This window comes from Salvelinus sp. IW2-2015, linkage group LG18, assembly GCF_002910315.2.
Source record: "Salvelinus sp. IW2-2015 linkage group LG18, ASM291031v2, whole genome shotgun sequence".
NCBI classification, from domain to species: Eukaryota; Metazoa; Chordata; class Actinopteri; order Salmoniformes; family Salmonidae; genus Salvelinus; species Salvelinus sp. IW2-2015.
Window position 1 is genome coordinate 1351807 of NC_036858.1, and position 25451 is coordinate 1377257.

Consider the following 25451-nt stretch of genomic DNA (forward strand, 5'->3'; position numbering starts at 1 on the left):
AGAAGACACTGTCTGTACTATTGATGCAGAGTTTTTACCAGATAAAGTCAAGTTAGGATGTGTCCGTTAGAGCTTTTGTCCCAAACCCATTACGGTGTTTTAGGTGTCAAGCTTATGGTCATGTGGCAGCAGTGTAGGAGGGAGATTCCTAGATGTGATAAGTGTGCAGGAGGACACGAAGACAAAGGAATGTGTAGTATCGTTGAAAAAAAGTTGTGTGTGTTAGCTGTGGGGGTATCAATGGTGCTGGAGCTCAGAGGTGTCCGGTGAGAGAAAGGCAGGTTGAAGTTTCCAGGATCAGAGTAGTGCAGAAGGTGTGGTATGCTGAGGCAGTGAAGAGAGTAGTTGAGGAAGATGGGTCCAGGGTGAGGGATCCTAAGAAGACCCCTGGGAGTAGAGTGATAGGAATAGCATGTGCTTCAGTAAGGTTGGTTTGTTGGCGTTCATGGCCATGGTGATCAATTATACCGCTGGAATGGAACGTAAATCACAGAGGATAGATGTTGTGGAGGCAGCTGCAGAGAAGTACTTGGGATTGCAAGGATTTACTGCAGAACAGTTGCAGAGGGTGTTGAGTGGTAGTGTTCTGTCCTCCCAGACTGTTGATCTGGAGTAAGATTAGATAGAGTTAAATATTGGAATGTGGTGGTGTGGTTTTTGTTATTATTTTGTGAGGGCTAATAGTTGGCAGGGTCATTTTCCTTTTCCTTTCGTAGGTAGGCCGTGAATGGCCTCACACTCCAGTACAGTAGGTAACGGTGTATGCACCTAAAAGTTGGATGCGATCCGCCAACCAAATCCCAAAGAAGAAGAAGAAGTGACGTCATTGTTATGCGACCGYTGGAGAAATGGCGAACAGCAAAAATAGTGTACTTCTCTCTTCTTTGGCGGATTATGGAGACGACTCTGAGCCAGATTCCAACCCAGAAACCGAAGAAACAGGTAGATAATTTACGTTAGCTACGTATATCAGAGCATGTGAGCGGAATTGAGCGGTTAGAAATCCCGCACATCGCCCATGGAGCAGTGCTTGCGTACCGCTCCAGCGCTTCAACACCCATCTATTTGTGTGACTACCTGGACCTACCATTTTGTTTTTTAAAGTTCTGAAACCAAACCATATGGATTTGAATGAAAAGTATTTGAATAAACATGAAAAGGTGAATGTAACAAGCCCACGTAATTTCAAATAGGCTACATGTCATATTAATTAAACAGCATATAAACACTCTAAATAGGTCAGGAGCCAGAAAGGAAGCCTAAGAAGGAACGAAAATGAATGATTTAGTCTATATTATTTCAAGGCTATAGCCTACGAAGAAATACATTGTTAAGTATTTGCGAGTGATACGCAATAGGTTGGTTGGGACATAAAGCCCTCAGCATTTAGACAACATTTCGTTGTGTTAAATCATTATAGTCTATAAATTGCCCATATAGGCTGTGACTTAGAATTAAATACAAATTCAACGAAAAATGACTTATTAGTACCTTTTCAATTCATTTTTACAAACACGGGTTTGGTCAGTCTGTGGCTCCAGGCCAGTGGCTGTTCTGGGGGGGGGGGGGGGGCAGTGCCCCTGTGACAACAATTTTGGACCCCCTTGTGGCCCCCCTAAATGTGGAGTATGAAATCATTTTTACATAACCCATTTTTGCTATCGTTCTTTTTTTACATCCGTTATTAGACAGTGGCAATGATGATGATTATGAACATGGTATTTTGCCTGCTAATGCCTGCAATGCAGTGAAGAAAACGATGACAACAATAACGTCTAATGTAACTGGCCCCTCTAACAGTACAACTGGCCCCCGCTTCCCCCCCCCCCCCCCCCCAGTTGAAATGGTCTAGAACCGCCACTGCTTCAGGCTCAAGCGATGGTGCCTGGAGAGCATCAGGCAAGCAGCGGAGAATATCTTCTCTTCACCTGCAAAGCCACTGGGGAGGCTAAACACCCTTTAGGCCACTCTTGTCAGGCTGGGCAGAGTTGTTTTTATTTTTCTATATGTAGGCCTAAAGGTTTTTTAGGCAAAATAACCCAATCAAAACGGAAATCACCTTGAACAATGGAATATGGCAGGTCTATTGGGCCAATTATGGTGTATTGCGTAGATCAGGGTTCCTCAACTGGCGGCCCGCTGGCCAAATKATTTTGGGCCCCCCAAATTATTAGATTGTTTTAATATTTTAAAATATTAAAAAAATTACGACATGCAAAAAGTCCCAAATGCAATGTCCCAAGAAGCAAGTTACTCTACCTAAATAATTCAAAAGTTACATTTGAACTTAATTCATGAGGAGAGAGAATACGGGAGACAGTCCACTAATAAAGCAGGCAGCAGACCATTTTGTGGATGTCGGGTGAAATGGATGTGATTTTAATGCGAAGGAAGTCTGACATGTGAAAGCCGGTTCCTGCGTTCATAGAAGAAAATGAGGACTCGCAGGTGTAAGTTGATCCAAACATTGTTAGCACATGAAATGCACGTTTCTTTATTGTGCTGTATTCCTCTGAGCATGCCACCAACAACACACGCAGGGACTCGGCACTCCTGAGCGCATACCTGATTTGGCTCGATATCTGGAATTCAATCAGCTCAGTTTGAATTGCGGCCTCATCCYGCGAGGGTATCGTTTTCATTGCAAGGCGGGAGAATTCTCCACCTGGGCGGACTGTGAGAGGATCACGTACAAATACCCTTGGGCATGCTGTAATCTTCAAATATGGTGGAGAAGTTGTCCCTCAGCTGCTGATGAAATCTTCCACCACCTCTGTGACAATGCTGCGGCCTGGTCCATCTGTCTGTCGTTTGTGCTGAAGTGCAGTAGCCTTCCAGATGACAAGTCCAAGTCGAACGACTCATTTTTCAGATTAAAGGCCTCAAGTTTTTCCACAATGTACACCACTGTTTTTCTAACTTGTAACTGCAGATTTAAGTGACAGAATATGTCAGCCAAAAAAGTAGTCTTTGTAGCTTGCAGTTAATGTTAATGCTCTCTGCGTCGGGCGTCTGTCTGGGCAGGAACGCCACTTTGACAGTGCCTCATTCTAAATAAGACACACTGCCTTGGCATTGGTAAAAGATGGTGAGATGATCGCGTATCTCTCTGTCCATTCTTCCCWGAAACTTCGATTTTCATTATCCACCTTTCTTTTGATACTTTCTGAGAGCAAAATTCTCTCTTGCTATCAAGTTAACGTCAACATTCGTTCAGAAAAATTAAAAAGGTAGTGTAGCCTACAGTAGGCTACATTGACCTGTTTTCCTCCACCAATCAACGCACAGAGAAATAGACAAATAATATTTGAATAGAGACATCTGATTTTATGACCGTAATATTATATTTTAATTCTGTTCATCACCGCACTCCCTCGCTTGCTCTTGGTCCTCATCTTTGTCAGCCACCTTGATTTAGCACTTGTGTGTTTTATCAGTTTCTTTATGAAAATATTTAGCGAACTCCATGACAGTAGCTAAAGCAAGGTGCTATAGCTGCATGCTGGGCCGGGCCTACCGTGAGCGCTACTGCAGGAGTGGGCGAGAAGACTGACGCTCCGCTCACATACTCTGACTGATATTGCATAGAAATTAGAATTTCGGACCCAAATCTGTCCTAACTGAGACAAAAGTGGTTACCCAAAACTCGCATTGTGTAGGTTCAACAATGTTGCTAGCTAGCTACCTAAATACTTTATCGGTGTGTTATTGTTCTAATGACATTTGTCCCACAACACGGTAAACAAACACTGAATTATTATCGTTAACTAAAACAAGGTGCTGTGTGAACCCTGTACAGAATATAGCTAACGTTAGCTAGCTTTCTGTGTGGATGGAAGAGGGGCATGTCATCAGCCTGCTAACGTTACTACCTAGTATCTGAATGTGACTCGTCCCGCAACGACCCATTACTCCACATTCCTCGCTAGATTCCAACACACGGAACAGTCCGGCACATTTATAAATCAGTGTTGAATAAACTCTCATTAGAATCTTTTACTCATCCATTTTACGTTATCTAAACTCACTCTACCGGTTGTCCGCCAAGTTCATCATTAATGTGTTATGCCGTTGGACATTTTAGAAACAATATTGACAGGTTATTATTATTCAAACAGACTTTTGAAAAGTTTGTGCGTCACCTGACTGCATGTGTAACAGTATAGCTTCCGTCCCTCTCCTCGCCCCAACCTGGGCTCGAACCAGGGACCCTCTGCACACATCAACAACAGCCACCCTCAAAGCATCGTTACCCATCACTCCACAAAAGCCACGGCCCGTGCAGAGCAAGGGGAACAACTACTTCAAGGTCTCAGAGCGAGCGACGTCACCGATTGAAACGCTATCAGCGCGCACCACCGCTAACTAGCTAGCCATTTCACAACGGTTACACATGCTCACGCGATATTGAGACTTGCTGAGTTTGTGCAGGCATGGTTTTGCTCATGTGTCAGGTGATAGAAATCAGAAAGCATTACCAGAAAAAACGGGCCAATAATACTTTTCTATGGATGTTTTTGTCTAAGACGTCCAATGACTAAAGGACCAACCAATTTGACTACCAGTAGAGTAAATCCCAAATGCCAGTTTATTCAATTCACTGCCTATACAAAATGTTGATGAAGTAGAGGCCGACCTAATCCCAGCAAGCTGGCTTGCTATTGGGTCAGGAACCCGGCAACTGAATGCTGTCATGTTTCCAACCTGATAACCAAGCTCTTTGTCATTCTGCAGAGAGCCATGGAGTAGGCCTGGTGTCGGCTGCCTACGGAGAGGACGACATTAGCCGGATTGAGGATGGCGACGACAAGGCATCTGGAGACGAGGACAGCGTGGAGAGCTCCCGTAACTCCGTCGGTTCTCTTTCCAACTTAGTCTCTTTCACACAGCACCCTGCTTGAGGTATTTCTCTGTGTGTGTTGGGTCACTCAGGGATGTTAACGCTTTGCATTTTTGTCTTTGTAGGAAATGGATGAGTCTGACGAGGGGGGAGACACAGATGATTATAAGGTATTTGAAACCCCCCCCCTGATTGTGGAATGGTTTGGGCTTATTTAATGTTAGTTAGGGGGTCATGGGTCTCCCAAGTGGCGCAGCGGTCTAAGTCACTGCATCTCAGTGCTACTGCAGACGCTGGTTCGATCCCGGGCTGTATCACGACCGGCCGTAATCGGGAGTCCCATAGGGCGGCGGGTTAGAGGAGGCCGAGGTAGGTCGTCATTGTAAATAAGATTTTTTTCTTAACCTCTCTAGGATATGCGGGACGGTAGCGTCCCACCTGGCCAACATCAAGTGAAAATGCAGAGCGCCAAATTAAAAAAATTACTATAACAATTTAACTTTCATGAAATCACACATTCAATATACCAAATTAAAGCTACACTTGTTGTGAATCCAGCCTACGTGTCCGATTTAAAAAATGCTTTACGGCAAAAGCAAACAATGCTATTTCAACCCTCCCGGCGTGACACAAAACGCAGAAATAAAGATATAATTCATGCCTTACCTTTGACGAGCTTCTTCTGTTGGCACTCCAATATGTCCCATAAACATCACAAATGGTCCTTTTGTTCGATTAATTCCGTCGATATATATCCAAAATGTCCATTTATTTGGCGTGTTTGATCCAGAAAAACACCGGTTCAAACGTGCACAACGTGACTACAAAATATCTCAAAGGTTACCTGTAAGCTTTGTCCAAACATTTCAAACTACTTTTGTAATGCAACTTTAGGTATTTTTTAACGTAAATAATCGATAAAATTGAAGACGGGCTGATCTGTGTTCAATACCGGAGGAAAACAATGTGTAGCATGCTTTCTGGTCACGCGCCTCTAACAAACAGTACACTTCACTGGAGCCTCATTCTGAACATGGCTACTTCTTCATTTCTCAAAGGAAAAACCTCAACCAATTTCTAAAGACTGTTGACATCCAGTGGAAGCGATAGGAACTGCAGGAAGGTCCCTTAGAAATCTGGATAACAAATGAAAACGCATTGAAAAGAGAGTGACCTCAACAACAACAAAAAATCTGAATGGTTTGTCCTCTGGGTTTTGCCTGCCAAATAAGTTATGTTATAGTCACAGAAATGATTCAAACAGTTTTAGAAACTTCAGAGTGTTTTCTATCCAATACTACTAATAATATGCATATGTTAGCATCTGGGACTGAGTAGGAGGCAGTTTACTCTGGGCACGCTTTTCATCCAAACGTGAAAATGCTGCCCCCTATCCTAGAGAAGTTAATTGACTTGCCTAGTTAAATAAAGGTTAATAATAATCAAGATTGTCTGTGGGGTGCAAAGAGAAGTGAAGATTGTTAATATTCCCTGTAGGTGCCACTAGGTGGGACTGTTGATCTATTATATGATTTGTCTTTATTGGCCGATACTTGAAGTCACAAGCCTTGCTGGCAGGCTACTGCTATCACTATTTACTGGTACTACCAATCTAACATATAGAATTGTTCTAAGGTCAAACCAAGGATAATTTAGCTATTTGATTTTGAATTTGAAGTACTTAAAAAATAAATAAAAAATATTTGATGTGGCATTGAATTTGCCCTTACTGCTATTAGCCCATACAAATGCATTGAATAACAGTTTCACTCCATCGAACAAAAAAATCTAAAGGAAGTTTGTCCTGAAGTGTTTGTTCTATATCTGAGAGATATAAGAAGGATCAGGAAACTATTTGTATATTTTTTTGACATGAATTTTACTCCTTATGTTTGGCACTAAACTATCTCCATATATACTGTACTTCCATTCATTGTTTTAACCTGGTACTGGGGACCTTCAGACTAGTCTTGTGAAGCTTGTGGGCATCCTGGAGAAAAACAACGATAGAAAACCTGATTATCTCTAGGTTAAAATGACGGCTATTCATGGGGATTTGTTTATTTTGCCAATTAGATTTCCGCGGGTCGTGGAGGGCTAGGTGCTACTCAAACAAACAGAATCATTACAGGGCCAGGGCCACTTTAATAACATAGCATTATGTGTGTGTCTGACAATTGGCTATGCTACGAGGGGCCTATGATCAGGCACTGGATGCAATTTGTCTGAAGAACGGTAGCATTTCATAACATAGGAAGGGGGGGTCATGTGGAGGACTGGTGAGGTGTGTTTGTGTGTGTCTTGGGGGGGTGTCAGGTGGAGGACTGGTGAGGTGTGTTTGTGTGTGTCTTGGGGGGGGGTGTCAGGTTGGATGGACTGGTGAGGTGTGTTTGTGTGTGTCCTTGGGGGGTGTCAGGTCAGGTGGAGGACTGGTGAGGTGTGTTTGTGTGTGTCTTGGGGGGGGGTGTCAGGTGGAGGACTGGTGAGGTGTGTTTGTGTGTGTTTGGGGGGTGTCAGATGGTAGGACTGGTGAGGTTTGTGTGTCTTGGGGGGGGTGTCAGGTCAGGTAGAGGTACTGTGTGAGGTGTGTTCGTCTTTATGTCAGAGGTGAGTTGTGGTAAACCGATCCAGAACCTGACAAAGACTTAATCCGTAATGTTGTTTTCACTAGCTGCTACTTGTTTTTCTCCCTGTCTTATGATCTGATCCTGTATGTAGCTACTGTTGCCTTAGTGCCGAGACCACTATTATGAGTAATGTCTTGTCAGCCACACCATTGGTCCCACTTTGTCCTAAGGGCCGAACTCCGTAACTGTGTAACTGTGCTTCATCTGCTACGTACTTCCTATTGTATCTTACAAGTCATCTAGTGTTGGGTTTAGATGACGCTAGTTTCTGTAAAGGAGATGTATCTAGCAGTATGTTGCTCTGATGTATCCTATGTTGCTCTGTCTGTATGCTATGTCTTGCTTGTCCTATGTTGCTATGTCTTGCTTGTCTATGTTGCTATTGTCTATATTGTAATTGTTTTTAATAACCTGCCCAGGGACTGCGGTTGAAAATTAGCCGGCTGGCTAAAACCGGCACTTTTACTGAAACGTTGATTAAAGTGCACTGTCCCTGTAAAAATAAAAAATAAACTCAAACTCAGTAGGCTCTTGTGACTGTTGCACATTGCTTACTGGTAATCTAAGAGAGTTAAACGCTTAGCAGTTTGTTCAAACACGTCTTCAACTCTTAGCCAAAACTTACTGGTAATAGCTTGTTTGTTGCGCAAGCGTTGATTTATCTAGCCACTACGTTCTCCTATCCACTGCATATGCAATGGCTTTGATTTAGATTGAATTGAGAAAATGACAGATCTGTGTTAGACGTATTTGTGTGTCAAATAACAGTAGTAATAGAATGGCCTGCTCTCTTTAGAGGGACCAGGAGTGGACGACTGCCACAGTCTAGAAGAACCTCGAAAGAACCATGATAGAACCAACACTCCTTCTCTCCTTGGTCAATGAGAAAGTAGTGGGGTGGAAGGCAGTGGGGTGGAAAGCGATGGGCGGAGGAGGGGTTGTCACCATATGTGTCACATTTGTCTCTTGATCGCGTCAGGGACAGTGGAGAAAGAGTGGGGGTTGTTTGATTGTTTCTTGCCCCCTCTCTACCCCCCGTGACCTGTGTTTTTGCCCATAGTGAATATGCAGTAACCCAGAATAATGTCAGTTTGGCCGAGCTGTTAGTTCTGTTGCTGTAGTTTCCTCTCTGGCTGAAAGTGCTATTCATTACAGTGAGATGGGGGCAGGGGGGGGGGAAGAACCTCTGGTAACCACACCCCTTCCTGGGGTCCTCCTGTCCTACTTAGTTTGGCCATCGGGGCCCTCTTCATGACAATTCTTGGATGTGTCCATGCAATTGCTAGGTGACTGGGTGGCGGAAAGTGTATATCCTCCAGTGAATAAGAGCACTGTTCCTGTCTGCTGAACCTGTGTTATGGCCCAAGTTCTGGCAAAGACGGGCCATATTTTAGAAGCAGCTCAGATCGCCCCACCTCCTGCCAAGCCCGTTTTCACTAGAAAACTCTGGGGAAGTAGATAGAGGTCTCATTGCCAAAACCCTGAAGTATCCCTTTAAAGGCCCACCTCAGAGGAAGTTGCCGCACCTATTTAGAGTACTTCCTGTCCMAGAGCAGAAAATGTAATTTAGGTTCCACCTCGAGGACTGACGCAGGCTGCTAATATTTATTCAGGAATTGGGGGGGGGGTGGGACGTTGTGGTAACTTCCACGTGTAGCAGAGAAATGACAACAAATAGGTCACTGACTGACAGCTGTCAGTAACTAGCTCGCATGCTAACCGTAGCCAGCTAATGAAAGTTACAATGAATTTGGAAAGTATTCAGACCACTTGACTTTTTCCACATTTTGTTACGTTACAGCCTTATTCTAAAATTGATTCAATTGTTTTTCCCCCCTCATCAATCTGCACACAATACCCCATAATGACAAAGAAAAAACAGATTTTTGGAAATGTTTGCTCAAAAAATGTAAAATAACAACAGAATTTACATAAGTATTCAGACCCTTTACTCAGTACTTTGTTGAAGCACCTTTGGCAGRGATTACAGCCTCGAGTCTTCTTGGGTATGATGCTACACGCTTGGCACACCTGTATTTGGGGAGTTTCTCCCATTTTTTTCTGCAGATCCTCACAAACTCTGTCAGGTTGGATGGGGAGCGTTGCTGCACAGCTATTTTCAGGTCTCTCCACAGATGTTCGATTAGGTTCAAGTCCGGGCTCTGACTGGGCCACTCAAGGACATTCAGAGACTTGTCCCGAAGCCACTCCTGCATTGTCTTGGCTGTGTGCTTAGGGTCGTTGTCCTCTTCAAATSAAATGGTATTTGTCACATGTGCCACATACAACAGGTAGACCTTACATTGAAATCCTTACTTACAAGCCCTTAACCAACAATGCAGTTTTAAGAAAAATAAGTCATAAGTTAAAAATAAAAGTAAGAATTAATTAAAGAGCAGCAGTGAAATAACAATAGCGAGGCTATGTACAGGGGATACTGGTACAGAGTCAATGTGCAGGGGCACCGGTTAGTCCTTTGCCCCAGTCTGAGGTCCTGAGCGCTCAGGAGCAGGTTTTCATCAAGGATCTCTCTGTACTTTGCTCCGTTCATCTTTGCCTCGATCCTGATCAGGTTGTAGAAACATCTCAAGGATGATCAATGGAAACGGGATGCACCTGAGCTCAATTTCAAGTCTTTTAGAAAAGGGTCTGAATACTTATATAAATAAGGTATTTCTGTTTTTTATTTTAAATTTTCAATAAATTTGCAAACATTTCTAAAAACCTGTTTTTGCTTGGTCATTATGGGGGTATTGTGTGTAGATTTCTGACTATTTGTATTTTTTTTAATCAATGTTAGATTATGGCTGTAACGTAACAAAATGATACAGAAGGCACTGTATCAATGCATTGTCTAAATTGCACAGCTATGTATCACTTTGCAGCCAGTGTTTGTGATTGCCATGCTGCTAGGTTGCAATTAATCCCAACCCTTAAACTAAACGTAGGCATGAAAATAATTTGCGCATAAGACTCACGAAAACATCCGAAGTCAGACGTTTAGATTTGGCACTTCAAGCCCAAAAATATCATATTTTGACTAAAACTTATTGACTAACATCAATCATTGCGCAACATCGCGGGTAAGCTCTGGCCATCGTCTTTCAGCTCAAATTAGTGGATTTCTACTGGTATGGGCATTTTAGCAAGATGTATAACTGGTATGGGCATTTTAGCAAGATGTATAACTGGTATGGGCATTTTAGCAAGATGTATAACTGGTATGGACATTTTAACAAGACGTATAACTGGTATGGACATTTTAACAAGATGTATAACTAGTATGGGCATTTTAGCAAGATGTATAACTGGTATGGACATTTTAGCAAGATGTATAACTGGTATGGACATTTTAACAAGACGTATAACTGGTATGGACATTTTAACAAGACGTATAACTGGTATGGACATTTTACCAAGACGTATAACTGGTGTAATTGACAGTGCATCAACATCGACAGCAGCTGCGATGTTATGCTCCCTGGAGATCCAGGACAGTCCATGGTTCTGTGAGTGATGTGAAACCCCCCTTCTGTGTGTTCTCTTCAGGAGATCCCAGAGGCAGAGAGGAGAGACCCCAATGAGCTGGTCGGTGAGTGTATACACACACACACACACCCAAACAGACAAACCAACGCGTTTGAGATACAGACAGATACAATACAAACTTGGTGTTAAATATTTATTTATATTGTGGCAATTGAACATTAGATGCCCAAACCGTGCTTTTGGTTTGACTTAATGAGTAACTCATGTAGATGAGTTCAATAAGTCTTTGTCTTCAGACTGGGTAATTCAGCTTGTAAATGTGTCATAGGGTAAAACCATTTGAATTCAATCATTTTGACAGCATCGCTTTTGATTTTAAACCAAGCTTTCCCATACGTATTTCCCCATGGAAGAAGTTGTCAGAAAGGGACTTTTATGCCATAACATTCAGGAGATAAAGGTGCTCAGTATGGTGCTCACCATACTATGAGACTTCCATGTCTTCATCACTGGAATATAATAGTTGTGTTTGATATCATTTAAAAGCCTACAAACAAGGTTGTCTATTTTATAATCATATTTTTTTCAATGTCATTTTATTTATTTTTTTACCTTTAACGTCAATTATCTAAAACCTGTAAACTCAGATTTTTTTTCATATTGGCATATGTTGTAGCCTAGACCCTATTTTACATCTGAAGTTTTTGAGTTGTGCCCGCCATTGGTTGAGACACAACATGCTCTTAACCCAACCAGTCCCACTCATTTTTAACATTGCATGTTTTTTWAAATTATTTAAAAAATGTTTTTACCTTTATTTAACTAGGCAAGTCAGTTAAGAACAAATTCTTATTTTCAATGACGGCCTGGGAATAGTGCCTAACTGCCTTGTTCGGGGGCAGAATGACAGATTTTTACCTTGTCAGCTCGGGGATTCGATTTTGCAACCTTTCGYTTACTGGCCCAACGCTCTAACCACTAGGCTACCTGCCTCTAACCACTAGGCTACCTGCCTCTAACCACTAGGCTACCTGCGTCTAACCACTAGGCTACCCTGCCYCCCCGTTTTTGAGGATTGTACCATTGGATTTGCCTATTTCTTCTGCAGCCGTAGATACCAACTATTAGTCTGTGTGATTAACGGAGGTTAAGCTCCAGCGGTGTTTGAGACAAGGGCGGAGCCCGAAGGGTACCAGAGCCTGGTCTTTTTTTCTTTTTTTTTTTACAAAAACGTCTGTAGAGTCCGAATGATTTGAGCTACAAACTATTGATAGCTATTTGGAAGCTGAAACTCTCATGAGCACTTACATGTAACACAAGAGTCGTTAGACGGTGTGGGGTTCTTCTAAATAGAAGATCATAGGAAATCCCAGGACATGGTGTCTATAATACTGTAATAAGCTCACATAGTTGCTGTCACACGATTTAGCTGGTACATTTACTACCACAAAGATGGCCCCCAGTCCACCCACCATCAAATGTAAWCTTAAATGGTCATGTCTACTCTACTATCTATATGTCTATGATTTCAATAGGTTTCCTATGGAGGATTGACAGTATCATTTTTAAAACAACAGATATTTCCATTCAGGTCAACATTCTCTGATGTGTGGACCTCCAACCATTTTTGTGGTACCTTTTTGAAAGTAGAAGTTTTTCAATTGTTGTACATTTATCAGCCTAAACATGACACCCACCCTGTATTCAAGAGCACSTTGTGTCTCAGCTGATTACGGGCCCAACACAGATACCTMAGATGATGTAAAATAGGGTCTAGGCTACAACATATGCTAATTTGAAAAGATCGGAGTTGACATGTTTTTAAATKATTTGTAATAATTGTTCATTGACGTGTGTGTTCAGAGCAGGAGAGAACACACTGCTCTATTAGGCCATTAAACAGTAGTGCCAATCAGGGGTTGAAACGCAAATCATTTTCCAATCGTTTAGTTCGGAACAGAACCATTTCCCCCCCCCCGTTCTGATTCTGTTCCTTGAAAAATGTTGTTATTGTCCGGTTTTCGGTTCTGTTCCCTGAACCGGTTCCAACCCCTGCCTACCTATCACTCCCCTCTACTGTGTGTGGTGTGTGTGTGGTGTGTGTGTGTGTGTGTGTGTGGTGGTGTGTGTGTGTGTGTGTGTGTGTGTGTCAGAAGGGAAACTGTGTGTACACACGTACGACCCACATCCGGTGCCAAAATTTCACAACAACATGCTGTAATTCAACACATAATCTCTCGTGTCACGCCCAAAACTCTAACTATATATGGGAAGGAGTATGAATGTGTTATGAAGAGTTATGTTTTGAACCATTTGGAGAAGTTTGATCTGAATACCATACCTATTAAACTAGTCAAATCACAAGTTTATTTGTCACGAATGACGCCAAATACAACAAGTGTATGACCTTACAAGTGAAATAGCTTACATACACAAAACAACAGTGCGATTTCTAAGAGTTAAAATATAAGGTATCATAGGTGAACAAATAGAATAATAGAATAGAAACAACAGTAAAAAAGACCAAGTGAAAAAAGAACAGTAGCGAGGCTATATACAGGAACTGGTTTATCGGGCGTGATTTAGGTAGTATGTACATGTATGTATGTTAAACGTGACTATGCATATATATATAACAGAGAGTAGCAGTAGGCGGTAAAGAGGGTTGGCGGGTGGGTGGGACACAATGCAGATATTCCGGGTAGCCAATGTGCGGGGGCACCGGTTTGGTCGGGCTAATTGAAGTAGTATGTACATGAATGTATAGTTTAAAGTCGACTATGCCATATAAGATAAACAGAGAGTAAGCAAGCAGCCGTAAAAGAGGGTTGGTGGGAGCACAATTGCAATAGTCCGGGTAACCATTTGATTACCCTGTTCAGGAGTCTTTGGCTTTTGGGGTATAAAACTGTTGAGAAGCCTTTTGTCTTAAGACTTGGGCTCGTACCCAAGCTTGCCATGCCAGTACGTAAGAAACACAGTCCTTTGACCATTTTAGGGACCTTCCTCTGACAAATCCGCCTGGTGTGTAAGAGTCCTGGATGGCAGGCAGTTAGCCCAGTGATGTACTGGGCCCGTACGCACTACCTCTGACGCCCTTGCGGTGCGGAGGGCCGAGCAGATTCATGCCAGTACCAGGCAGTGATGCAACAGTCAGGATGCTCTCGATGTTGCAGCCTATAGAACCTTTTGAGGAATCTCAAGGACCCATGCCCAACAGTCTTTTCAGTCTCCTGAGGGGGATGGCATTGTCGTGCCCTCTTTCAGCGACTGTCTGGTGTGTTTGGACCATTCTAGTTTTGTTGGTTGATGTGGACACCAAGGAAGCTTGAAAGCTCTCAACTTGGCTCCACTACAGCCCATCGATGAGAATGGGGGCGTGCTCGGTCCTCCCTTTCCTGTAGTCCATCAATCTCTCCTTAGTCTTGGTTATGTTGAGGGAGAGGTTGTTATTCTGGCACCACCCGGTCAGGTCTCAGCCTATAGGAGGAGGTCAGTCTCGTCGTTGTCGGTGATCAGGCCTTCCGCTGTTGGTGTCGTCTGCAAATTTAATGATGGTGTTGGAGTTGTGCCTGGCCATGCAGTCGTGGGTGACACAGGGAAGTACAGGAGGGGACTAAGCACGCAACCACTAGAGGGGCTCCAGTGTTGAAGATCAGCATGGCGGATGTGTTGCTACCTACCCTCACCACTGGGGTGGCCCATAGGAAGTCCAGGATCCAGTTGCAGAGGGAGGTGTTTAGTCCCAGGATCCTTAGCTTAGTGATGAGCTTTGAGGGTACTATGGTGTTGAACGCTGAGCTGTAGTCAATGAACAGCATTCTCACGTAAGTGTTGCTTTTGTCCAGGTGGGAAAGGGCAGTGTGGAGTGCAACTTTTTTTTTCTCCGTTTTCGGATCCATCCCTCATCTCTGACATATTTTGGGTCTGATCTGTTGCACCTGAAATCCGAATCGCCAAAACAATTCTGCACCTGGGTATTGATTTTCCAAAAAAATGGGATCCGTGAACACCTCTAGCTTGAGGTAGGCCTAGTCAGAGTTGATCATATAGGGCTGGGACCTCTTGTGGTTTAGAGAGCTGTGATTCAGACCGCTGTTTGCTATGTTCCTGTTACCTCACACACACACTGCAGGCTGTGTTCATGTAAAGCATGCTAGGACGTATGACTCGTCTGACTCGGTATGGTATTTTCTACTGCTCATTAGTGTGCTTGCAGCCAAGTGCATATTTGTGTTTAGTGTGTTGTTGTCACTGAGTACATCATGACTCTGTAATGGCTTCTGTCTGTCTTATGTGTGTGTGTATCTCTGTATGTGTCTGAGTGTGTCGTGTGCACAGTCCTGTCGGTGCAGTTAGCCAGTAGGAGAGGGTAACGCCCTACCCCTCCCTGTAGGGGTTTGTCATACCCCTCTCACCTACAGACAAGGCAGGATGTGGTGGGGAGGAGAGAGGAGGGGGGAGAGGATAGGGTAACGCCCTTCCCCTCCCTGTAGGGGTTTGTCATACCCCTCTCACCTACAGACAAGGCAGGATGCGGTGGGGAGGAGGGGGAGAGGAGAGGGTAGGTCAAGCAGGGTAGTGTGAGGGTTCGAGGTTTGCTTTTGTTTCCACCTTGGCATCAAACAAAACAACAAGGCGAGAGAGAGAGAGCGAGAAGTTTGAAAATGAAGAAGAGAGTAAAGAGATTGAGGGGAGGGGGAGGGAGCCTGGAATGTGTTGGGTACATAGAGGAGCTTGTTGCCTACACACCATAGTGTATGTGACCTACGATACAGGCTAAAGGAGAACGTCTGCGGTGTCGTGGTCCTAGAGGTTTAACTGATAGAAATGTTTATCATCTAAATTCACGCTCAGTCTTGTACCTTACTTATCTGTTCTCACATGCAACGTTTACACACATTTTTGCTCAACCATTTAAAGCCTGTGATAGATTGACAGTGCCGAGAGACTGTAAAGTGCCCTCCCATTGATGAGGCTTTAGACTGAAGGATGCCTGGCCTGGAGTCAGAGAAAGAAAGAAAGAAAGAGGAGAGAAAGGAGGGAAGAGTTTGAAAAAAGGGCATCCTCTCTTCTCTACACAAGCCCCAACATACCTTCCCTGACTGGGTGTGGTAACTAGGTCTCATACCAGGACCAGATGGTCCTGAACACCTCACACGCATGCAGAACAACCTTCAGTTCAGAATTGAGTTGAACATGTTGATTCAACACACTAGTTTTACAGACATGATTTCTGGGTTCACCTCTAAAGAATGTAGCTACTAGACTGTCTGTAGTCTGCTCTTCTGATTGGTTCTTTTTCTGTGTTTCCGCCCCAGCTCTGTTCTCAGAGAAAGTGAGGAACATGTCACCTGACAAGATCCGGATCCCCCCTGAACCACCAGGACGCTGCTCCAGTCACCTACAGGTACTCACAGCCCTACTTACCTGTACCAGTCACCTACAGGTACTCACAGCCCTACTTACCTGTACCAGTCACCTACAGGTTACTTCACAGCCCTACTTTACTCTGTACCAGGTCCCCTACAGGTAACTCACAGCCCTACTTAACCTGTACCAGTCACCTACAGGTACTTCCAGCCCTTACCTGTACCAGTCACCTACAGGTACTCAACAGCCTACTTACCTGTACCAGTCACCTACAGGTACTCACAGCCCTACTTACTGTACGCAAGTCACCACTACAGGTACTCACAGCCCTACTTACCTGTACCGAGTACACCTACAGGTACATCACAGCCTTACTTTACCTGTACCAGTCCCTACAGAGTACCACAGCCTTACTTACCTGTACAGTCAACTACAAGTTACCATACGCTCTTACTACTTAAAACTGAAGCCCTAGTTCTACAGCTGACTACCGTACCACTCACTAAGGTATCCATCGAGCCTCTACTTTTACCTGTACCAGTCACTACAGGTAGTACCACAGCCTTCTTCATCCTGTACCAAGTCACCCTAACAGTAAGTTAACTCACTTGACAGTCACACATAGACGCCTACTTCCTGTCACCAGTCACCTACAGGTCTACCAGCCCTACTTACCTGTACCAGTCACTACAGGTACCACAGCCTTACTACACTTGACCTGTAACCTACAGTACCACCGCCCTACTGTACGTGACCTATCAAAGTCTCACAGCAGCCTACTTGACCTGTACCAGTCAACCTACAAGAGATACTCACAGCCACTGCTCAACTGTTACCTGTACCAGGTCAACCTACAGGTACTCACAGCCTACTTACCTGTACCCAGTCACCTCAGGTACCCACAGCCTTACTTACCTTTACCAGTCACCTACAGGTACTCACCCATAGCCTTACTTACCTGTACCAGTCACTACAGGTCCCACAGCCCTTACTTACCTGTACCAGTCACCTTACACAAGGTACCTCAGCCTTACTTACCTGACCAGTCACCTACAGGTACCACAGCCTTACTATACCTGTACCAGTCACCCTACAGCGACTCCAGCCTACTTACCGTACCAGTCACCTACCACTGTACTCACAGCCCTACTTACCTGTACCAGTCCACCTACAGTACTCACAGCCCTACTTACCTGTACAGTCACCTACACAGCTTCACCTATACCAGCAGTCCTGCCACAGCCTACTTACCTGTACCAGTCCACTACAGGTACTTCACATAGCCTCTATCTTACTATCATCAGTCACTACAGGTACTCCAGCCTACATACCTGTACCAGTCACCTACAGGTACTACAAGCCTACTACTTCCTGTACCAGTCCATTATAGGGTACTTGACACAGCTCTATCTTGTACCGCTACCAGTCATTCCAGTACACTCAGGTATCACAGCCCTATTTATGATCGCCTTATTAACCGTACAGTCTACCTACAGGATACTCACAGCGCTACTACTATATCCAGCTCACTCGGTAACTAGACTCACAGCCCTTACTTACCTGTACCACGTCACCATACAGGTACTCAACAGCCCTACTTACCTGGTACCAGTCACCTAACAGGTCTCACAGCCTACCATACCTGTACCCAGTCACCTAAGGTACTCACAGCCCTACTTACCTAGTAATCCAGTCATCTAACAGGTATCTACACCGCACTACTTTCGCTGTATCAGTCTCACTTTACAGGTACTACACAGCCCTACTTACCTGTACCAGTCACCTACAGGTACTCACAGCCCTACTTACCTGTACCAGTCACCTGAACTGCTGAGCTATATGACTAGCTATCACTCTTGCGTACCTGTGCAATTCCTATTTGTCTAAAGGGTTCTAGTCACCTGTTTTAAACAACCATCACATTTGTCACACTGACCTACAGCACCTCCAATTTAGCAGTGACACAGTAAGCTCTCTGTCAACAAGTAGTAGACTGCTGGGGAAGGACTGGTAGGTGTATGGTGTACTGGAGGGAGGACTGGTAGGTGTATTTTTATTTGATTTATTTCACCTTTATTTAACCAGGTAGGCCAGTTGAGAACAAGTTCTCATTTACAACTGCGACCTGGCCAAGATAAAGCAAAGCAGTGCGACACAAACAACAGAGTTACACATGGGATAGACAAACGTACAGTCAATAACACAATAGAAAAATCTATGAACAGTGTGTGCAAATGTAGCTTTTCATCCAAAATTCCGAATGCTGCCCCCTACCCTAGTGAAGTTAATGTGAGTCTGGAAGGAGAGTCTACAGTCTAACCAGACACTTAGGTATTTGTAGTTGTCCACATATTCTAAGTCAGAACCGTCCAGGGTAGTGATGCTAGTCGGGTGGGTGGGTGCGGCCAGCAATTGGTTGTAGAGAATTTATTTATTTTTACTTGCATTTAAGAGCAGTTGTAGGCTACGGAAGGAGTGTTGTATGGCATTGAAGCTCGTTTGGAGGTTTGTTAACACAGTGTCCAAAGAAGGGCCAGATGTATACAGAATGGTGTCGTCCGCATAGAGGTGGATCAGAGAATCACCAGCAGCAAGAGCGACATCATTGATGTATACAGAGAAGAGAGTCGGTCCGAGAATTGAACCCTGTGACACCCTCATAGAGACTGCCAGAGGTCCGGACAACAGGCCCTCCGATTTGAAACACTGAACTCTATCTGAGAAGTAGTTGGTGAACCAGGCGAGGCAGTCATTTGAGAAACCAAGGCTATTAAGTCTGCCGATAAGAATGCCGTGATTGACAGAGTCGAAAGCCTTGGCCAGGTCGATGAAGACGGCTGCACAGTACTGTCTTTTATCAATGGCGGTTATGATATCGTTTAGGACCTTGAGTTCTACTGGAGGCAGGACAGGTAGGTGTATGGCCTACTGGAGGGAGGACAGGTAGGTGTGTGGCCTACTGGACCGCACCGGACAGTAGGTGTATGGCCTACTGAGCAGAGACGGTAGGTGTAGGCCTACTGGAGGCAGTAACGGTAGGTGTGTGCCTACTGGAGGAGGACAGGAGTGATATGCCTACTGGAGGCAGGACAGGTAGTGCTATGCTACTGGAGGGAGGACAGGTAGGTGTATGGCCTACTGGAGGCAGGACAGGTAGGTGTATGGCCTACTGGAGGCAGGACAGGTAGGTGTGGTATACTGGAATTGGGCTGGGTATGAGATAAACACTGGTTTCCAGGTAGTACATTGCCTCTCCTGCCAATGCCTGAGCTTCGTTCAATGCCAGCTGCCAGACAAGCAGCATTCTGCAGTTGTTGGTAAATGTTCCACAATGTTCTGCTGGAGAGCAGAGTCCTCCAGTGAGAGAAGAACATCAACATGTAGGAAAAGACCAGCAGGTCATCTCACAGTGCTCAGCACTCTGTCACAGTCCACAATCCTCCTCTCTCGACAGCCTCTCTGACTCTGGTCCAACGTTTTCCTCACAAATAAGCTAGCATTCCTATGTAGGACATTGCCATTTATGCACAGATCTAGGATTAGCGTATCCTCCCCAAATCTTAGCCTGATCTGTAAAAGGGAGAAGTCTACCAAACTTAGTGAAGTGAATGTAACTCTTGTTGGGTAGGTGTTGGGGCAGGTGAGGGTGTGGCTGACTGAACAGGTTCAGCACCATATAGCGTTGCCTCAGGGTGTGAACACACCCTAACACCCCTCTATCTAGTGAATCAGTGATGATGAATCACTATCTGGATATCCCTCACCTCAGGCTGCATCTAACACCAGCACACACACACAGGAAGGGGACTGTTTGACTCGGGGGCCATGCGGAGCCAGGGTTTAGTCTGTCTTGTGTTCAGTAAAAGCTCATCATTTTGAACAGCCGTCACTGCCGTTGTCTCTCCGAAGAAGAGCTGTTCAACACTTCCGTTGTCCTAGTACTTGGGCCAATTGAACTGACTGTTCTGAGTACTGTAGATACAGTAGGTTCATTACATTCCAATCCGCCATCTTGTCCGTTTAAGGATCATTTATCATAGTGGATCCCCCAGGTTCCAGTTGACTGGCCCGGCTCCCTGGTTACCAAATATTTCCCTGAGGTATTAGGAACTTATATTAGGAACTTCTACTAGTGGGGATTTGACTCCTGTGTTACCTATCAGATATGTTGGTTTTCGGTCAACAGGTGAAGATCCAGAAGCTGTATGAGAAGAATCTACATGGAGACTTTGACACAAACAACCACATTCAGAGGAAAAAAGAGTTCAGGAATCCCAGGTACACAAACACAAACACACAAACACAGGTACACAAACACACACAGATTCCTAGAGTTACGATCCTATCGATGATACACATGTTGCTTTTCCAGATACATTTGTTGACGTGTCTTTGTGTCTATCCAGTATCTATGAGAAACTCATCCAGTTCTGTGGCATAGATGAACTGGGAACCAACTACCCTAAAGACATGTTTGATCCTCACGGCTGGTCAGAGGACTCTTACTATGAGGCCCTGGGTAAGGAGGTCGTTGGTGGCTGTATGTGCTTGCCAGTCAGTCCTATCAACTGAACAGTTTTCCGTTCCCTCCCTGCAGCCAAAGCTCAGAAAGTAGAGATGGATAAGCTGGAGAAAGCCAAGAAGGACAGGACGAAGGTGAGGACCACAGGCGTTTTAATTGACTTGAAGAGGCCACCCGAGGTAATATAAATTACAATACACACGTTTTCAACCCCCCCTCACCAAACTAACCCGTGCCTTCCTCTAACCCCATGCCCAATCTCTGTTAAACCTGGACAGAGAAAATAGCTTTTCCAACACTATACGTTTACTGCACTCCTGTTTCACTAATGACAGACAGAACTGTTCTGTAATCAGTCTATGCGTCAGGGGCATGTTGCCACAGACTGCCTGTACTTTATGTTCAAGTATCCTGCCAAGAGATTAAGTGTCACCACAACAGCCCGTCAGCACCACCCAGCCCAGCCCTCTGCAGTACGAGTGTGATAGTGTTTTGTCTTCTCTCTCCTAGATTGAGTTTGTGACGGCCACTAAGAAGGGCAGCAACCCCACCAACGCAGCAGTTCCCACAACCAATACTGCTGCTAGTACAGCTACAGGTACACCCGACTACAGCGCCTTCACAAAGTACCCCTTGACTCATTCCACATTTTGTTGTGTTACAGCCCCCAGACTATCGAAAGAGAGAACCCCTCCCCCACGATAGAAACATTATCTTTCCTGACTTTTTTTTAGCGTGACCTTCCTAAAAGAGAAAAAAAACGTAGGATTATATCTGGTTCCCGTTTCTCTCCCTTTCACTATTTCTTTCAATTTCAATTCAAAGGGCTTTATTTACATGGGAAACATATGTTAACATTGCCAAAGCAAGTGAAATAGAAAATAAACAAAAGTTAAATAAATGATAACAATAACTCACAGAAGTTCCAAAATAATAAAGACATTGCAAATGTCATTTTATGTCTATGTACAGTGTTGTAATGATGTGCAAATAGTTAAAGTCAAAAGGGAAAATAATTTAACATAAATATGGGTTGTATTTACAATGGGGTTTGTTCTTCACTGGTTGCCCTTTTCTAGTGGCAACAGGTCACAAATCTTGCTGCTGTGATCGTACACTGTGGTGTTTCACCCAATAGATATGGGAGTTTATCAAGATTTGTATTTGTTTTCAAATTCTTTGTGGATCTGTGTAATCTGAGGGAAATATGTGTCTCTAATATGGTCATACATTGGGCAGGAAGTTAGGAACTGCAGCTCAGTTTCCACCTCATTTTGTGGGCAATGTGCACATAGTCTGTCTTCTCTTGAGAGCCAGGTCTTCCTACGGCGGCCTTTCTCAATAGCAAGACTATGCTCACTGAGTCTGTACATAGTCAAAGCTTTCCTTAAGTTTGGGTCAGTCACAGTGGTCAGGTATTCTGCCACTGTGTACTCTCTGTTTAGGGCCAAATAGCATTCTAGTTTGCTCTGTTTTTATGTTAATTCTTTCCAATGTGTCAAGTAATTATCTTTTTGTTTCCTCATGATTTGGTTGGGTCTAATTGTTGCTCTGTGGGGTGTGTTTGTGTTTGTGAACAGAGCCCCAGGACCAGCTTGCTTAGGGGACTCTTCTCCAGGTTAATCTTTCTGTAGGTGATGGATTTGTTATGGAAGGTTTGGGAATCGCTTCCTTTTAGTTGGTTGTAGCGTTTAACGGCTCTTTTCTGGATTTTGATAATTAGCGGGTATCGGCCTAATTCTGCTCTGCATGCATTATTTGGTGTTTTACCTTGTACATGGAAGCTATTTTTGCATAATTCTGCATGCAGAGTCTCAATTTGGTGTTTGCCCCATTTAGTGAAATCTTGGTTGGTAATCAGACCCCAGACCTCACAACCATGAAGGGCAATGGGTTCTATAACTGATTCAAGTATTTTGTTGCCAGATCCTAATTGGTATGTCGAATGTTATGTTCCTTTTGATGGCATTGAAGGCCCTTCTTGCCTTGTCTCTCAGATCGTTCACAGCTTTGTGGAAGTTACCTGTGGCGCTGATGTTTAGGCCAAATCAAATTTATTTATAAATCCCTTCTTACATCAGCTGATATCTCAAAGTGCTGTACAGAAACCCAGCCTAAAACCCCAAACAGCAAGCAATGCAGGTGTAGAAGCACGGTGTCTCGAAAAAACTCCCTAGAAAGGCCAGAACCTAGGAAGAAACCTAGAGAGGAACCAGGCTCTGAGAGAGAGAGAACACGAGAGAACTGGAGAGAGAGAGAAGATGTGATCAGGGAGAGAGGATTGGAGTGATCAGTCTTTGGTTCCAAATATTGGGGAATATGCCAGGGCTAAGGATGAGTTTAAGTATTGCCAATTGGAATTTGTGGACTGTATATTTTATCATTTCATTTAGGATACCATCAACACCACAGCATACCCCATGAGTCTCTTCCCTGTCTCTCCCTTGTTCTCTCTCGCTCGCGCCCTCTCTTGCTTTCTCTATCTCTCTTGCTCTCGCTCTCTCTCTCTCTCTCTCTCTCTCTCCCGTTCTCGCTCTCTCCCCCGTTCCCCGCTCTCCTCCCGTTCTCGCTCTCTCTTCCGTTCTCGCTCTCTCTCCGTTCTCGCTCTCTCTTCCGTTCTCGCTCTCTCTCCCGTTCTCGCTCTCTCTCCTGTTCTCGCTATCTCCCGTTCTCTGCCCGTCCGCTCTCTCGCTCCCATTCCCGCTCTCCCATTCTCACCCGTTCTCGCCGCTCTCTCTCTCGCTCTCACCCGCTCTCTGTCTCGCTCTCTGTCTCGCTCTTGCTCTCTCGTCCTCTCTCGCTCTTTCTCTCTCGTCCGCTCTCGCTCTCTCTCTCTCGCTCTTTCTCTCTCATCCGCTCTCGCTCTTTCTCTCTCGTCCGCTCTCGCTCTCTCTCTCGCTCTTTCTCTCTCATCCGCTCTCGCTCTTTCTCTCTCGTCCGCTCTCGCTCTTTCTCTCTCGTCCGCTCTCGCTCTCTCGCTCTTTCTCTCTCGTCCGTTCTCGCTCCCGTTCTCTCTCTCTCGCCCGTTCTCACCAGTCCTCTCTCTCTCTCCCTCACCAGAAGCTCAGAAGAGGAAGAGTAAGTGGGACTCTGCGGTGCCCGTGACCCTGGCCCAACCCGCCCTGCTCACTACCACGGCAAACCTGCCAGCGGTTGTCTCCGTGACGACCACCGCCAGCGGAACCAAGACCACCGTAATCTCTGCCGTAGGAACCATCCTGAAGAAAGCCAAGCAGTGAACAGAGAAGAAGTGTGTGTTTTGGATGGATGAGAGGATGGATGGATAAGAACGTGTGTAAGCGAGAGAAGTGTGTTGGTGTGTATGGTCCTGTGTGACTTGCTATGAGAGAGAATGTCTTCAGAAAATATGGAACATTTCTATATTCATCTAGCCATACAAGACTTCTGCATCTCTCCTTCTGTCTCTGGGATGTTTGATCTACAGGATGTGGTCAATGGACTCCATCCTGTCTCTGGGATGTTTGATCTACAGGATGTGGTCAATGGACTCCATCTTGACTTGAGATTTAATAAGACTCTTTGTACATTTTTATTTATATCAATGTGAGATTCCACTTTCATCCAGCTCTCCAGTCAGCACTCTGTTGAAGTTATGCATTGATCTGTTTTGTGTTTCTGTCAGCTAGAAACTGGGTTTAGATGTTAGCTAAAGACTGTCCGTTGGGAAAACCATCCTACCTAGGAAGTAACCTAGTTATGGCATAAGTTACTAGTCTCATGTCTGAAACTTGAAGATTTAGTCTCTCGCTTCCATCCTCCAGTAAAGTGGTTTCTTACACTATCTACCCATCTGTTATGGTAAAGTATATATTTGTATTGTTTTTGGGCTCCACAAAAGGATTCTGTTCTACCCAGAGTGTATATATGGGCTGTGTTTTGATCATGTACTGGAATGTGGTCTAGAGAAGATGAAAGAGGAATATTCAGACTATGGATATTTGCATCAATGTTCCTTGCCTCATTTAATTTGATTTTAAGTGGCCTATTCAAAGAGCTTAGGGGGAATCATTTTTACAAATGTACATATATATCGCTGATGGTGATGATGATGGTATGATCAATAAAATATATACGTCATACTGCCTTTTCAATCAGAGTGTGTGCCCATTCTTGTACACTTGTCTTGGCTTCAATAGCATCTGTCTTTCATACATAATGTAAGATAATACTATTTGATCATATTTATTTTCATACTGTTCTCTGGATAAATATTTTCAATGTTCTGTCCAGAAATTAAGGGATGGTTTTGTTGTTGTGTTCCAGTATTATTGACTTCAGCCACTGGCCTGAATCTGTCTGGAGGAATTCCTGTCTCCTCTCACTCACTCAATCAATCTCACTTAATTCAATTTAAGAGGCTTTGTTGGCATGGGAAACATATGTTTACATTGCCAAAGCAAGTGAAATAAACAATAAAAAGTGAACTCACTCTCTTTTCCTCTCCTTTCCACCTTTCTCTCTTTCTGGCCACTAGGTATTTGTGTCCAGGTGCATGTTGTGATTTACACCCATCCTTCTTCCCTATCTTGTATCCCTCTCTCTCTCTCCATCTGAGATCCATCCAGCAGAAACGCCGCCT

At 44.3% G+C, this 25451-nt stretch overlaps 1 protein-coding gene across 3 annotated transcripts; it reads left to right on the plus strand.

Annotated features, from left to right (window-relative positions):
• The first annotated feature begins 813 nt into the window (after positions 1 to 813).
• On the plus strand, positions 814 to 24963 carry LOC111978334 (SAP30-binding protein). Of its 3 annotated transcripts, XM_070448229.1 has the most exons (11): positions 814 to 942; positions 4735 to 4853; positions 4966 to 5010; positions 11017 to 11059; positions 16278 to 16366; positions 20516 to 20607; positions 20736 to 20848; positions 20927 to 21030; positions 21362 to 21449; positions 22432 to 22481; positions 23912 to 23991. In XM_070448229.1, exons 1-10 carry the CDS (start codon positions 849 to 851, stop codon positions 22452 to 22454), a joined length of 810 nt encoding a protein of 269 aa, XP_070304330.1. In that variant the 5' UTR covers positions 814 to 848; the 3' UTR covers positions 22455 to 22481; positions 23912 to 23991. The 3 variants fall into 3 exon arrangements, with proteins under 3 accessions (XP_070304330.1, XP_023864109.1, XP_023864111.1); XM_024008341.3 differs by lacking the exon at positions 22432 to 22481 and having other exon boundaries at positions 23912 to 24963; XM_024008343.3 differs by lacking the exon at positions 22432 to 22481 and having other exon boundaries at positions 20927 to 20985; positions 23912 to 24963.
• Positions 24964 to 25451: the final 488 nt, after the last annotated feature.

What these genes read in the sequence shown, in the direction of transcription:
- LOC111978334 (XM_024008341.3), top strand. Translation starts at nt 849, where the DNA reads ATGGCGAACAGCAAAAATAGTGTACTTCTCTCTTCTTTGGCGGATTAT. An exon ending in GCTGCTCCAGTCACCTACAG is followed by an intron (nt 16,367 to 20,515) that starts GTACTCACAGCC and finishes TTCGGTCAACAG; the next exon opens with GTGAAGATCCAGAAGCTGTA. An exon ending in CTCTTACTATGAGGCCCTGG is followed by an intron (nt 20,849 to 20,926) that starts GTAAGGAGGTCG and finishes CCCTCCCTGCAG; the next exon opens with CCAAAGCTCAGAAAGTAGAG.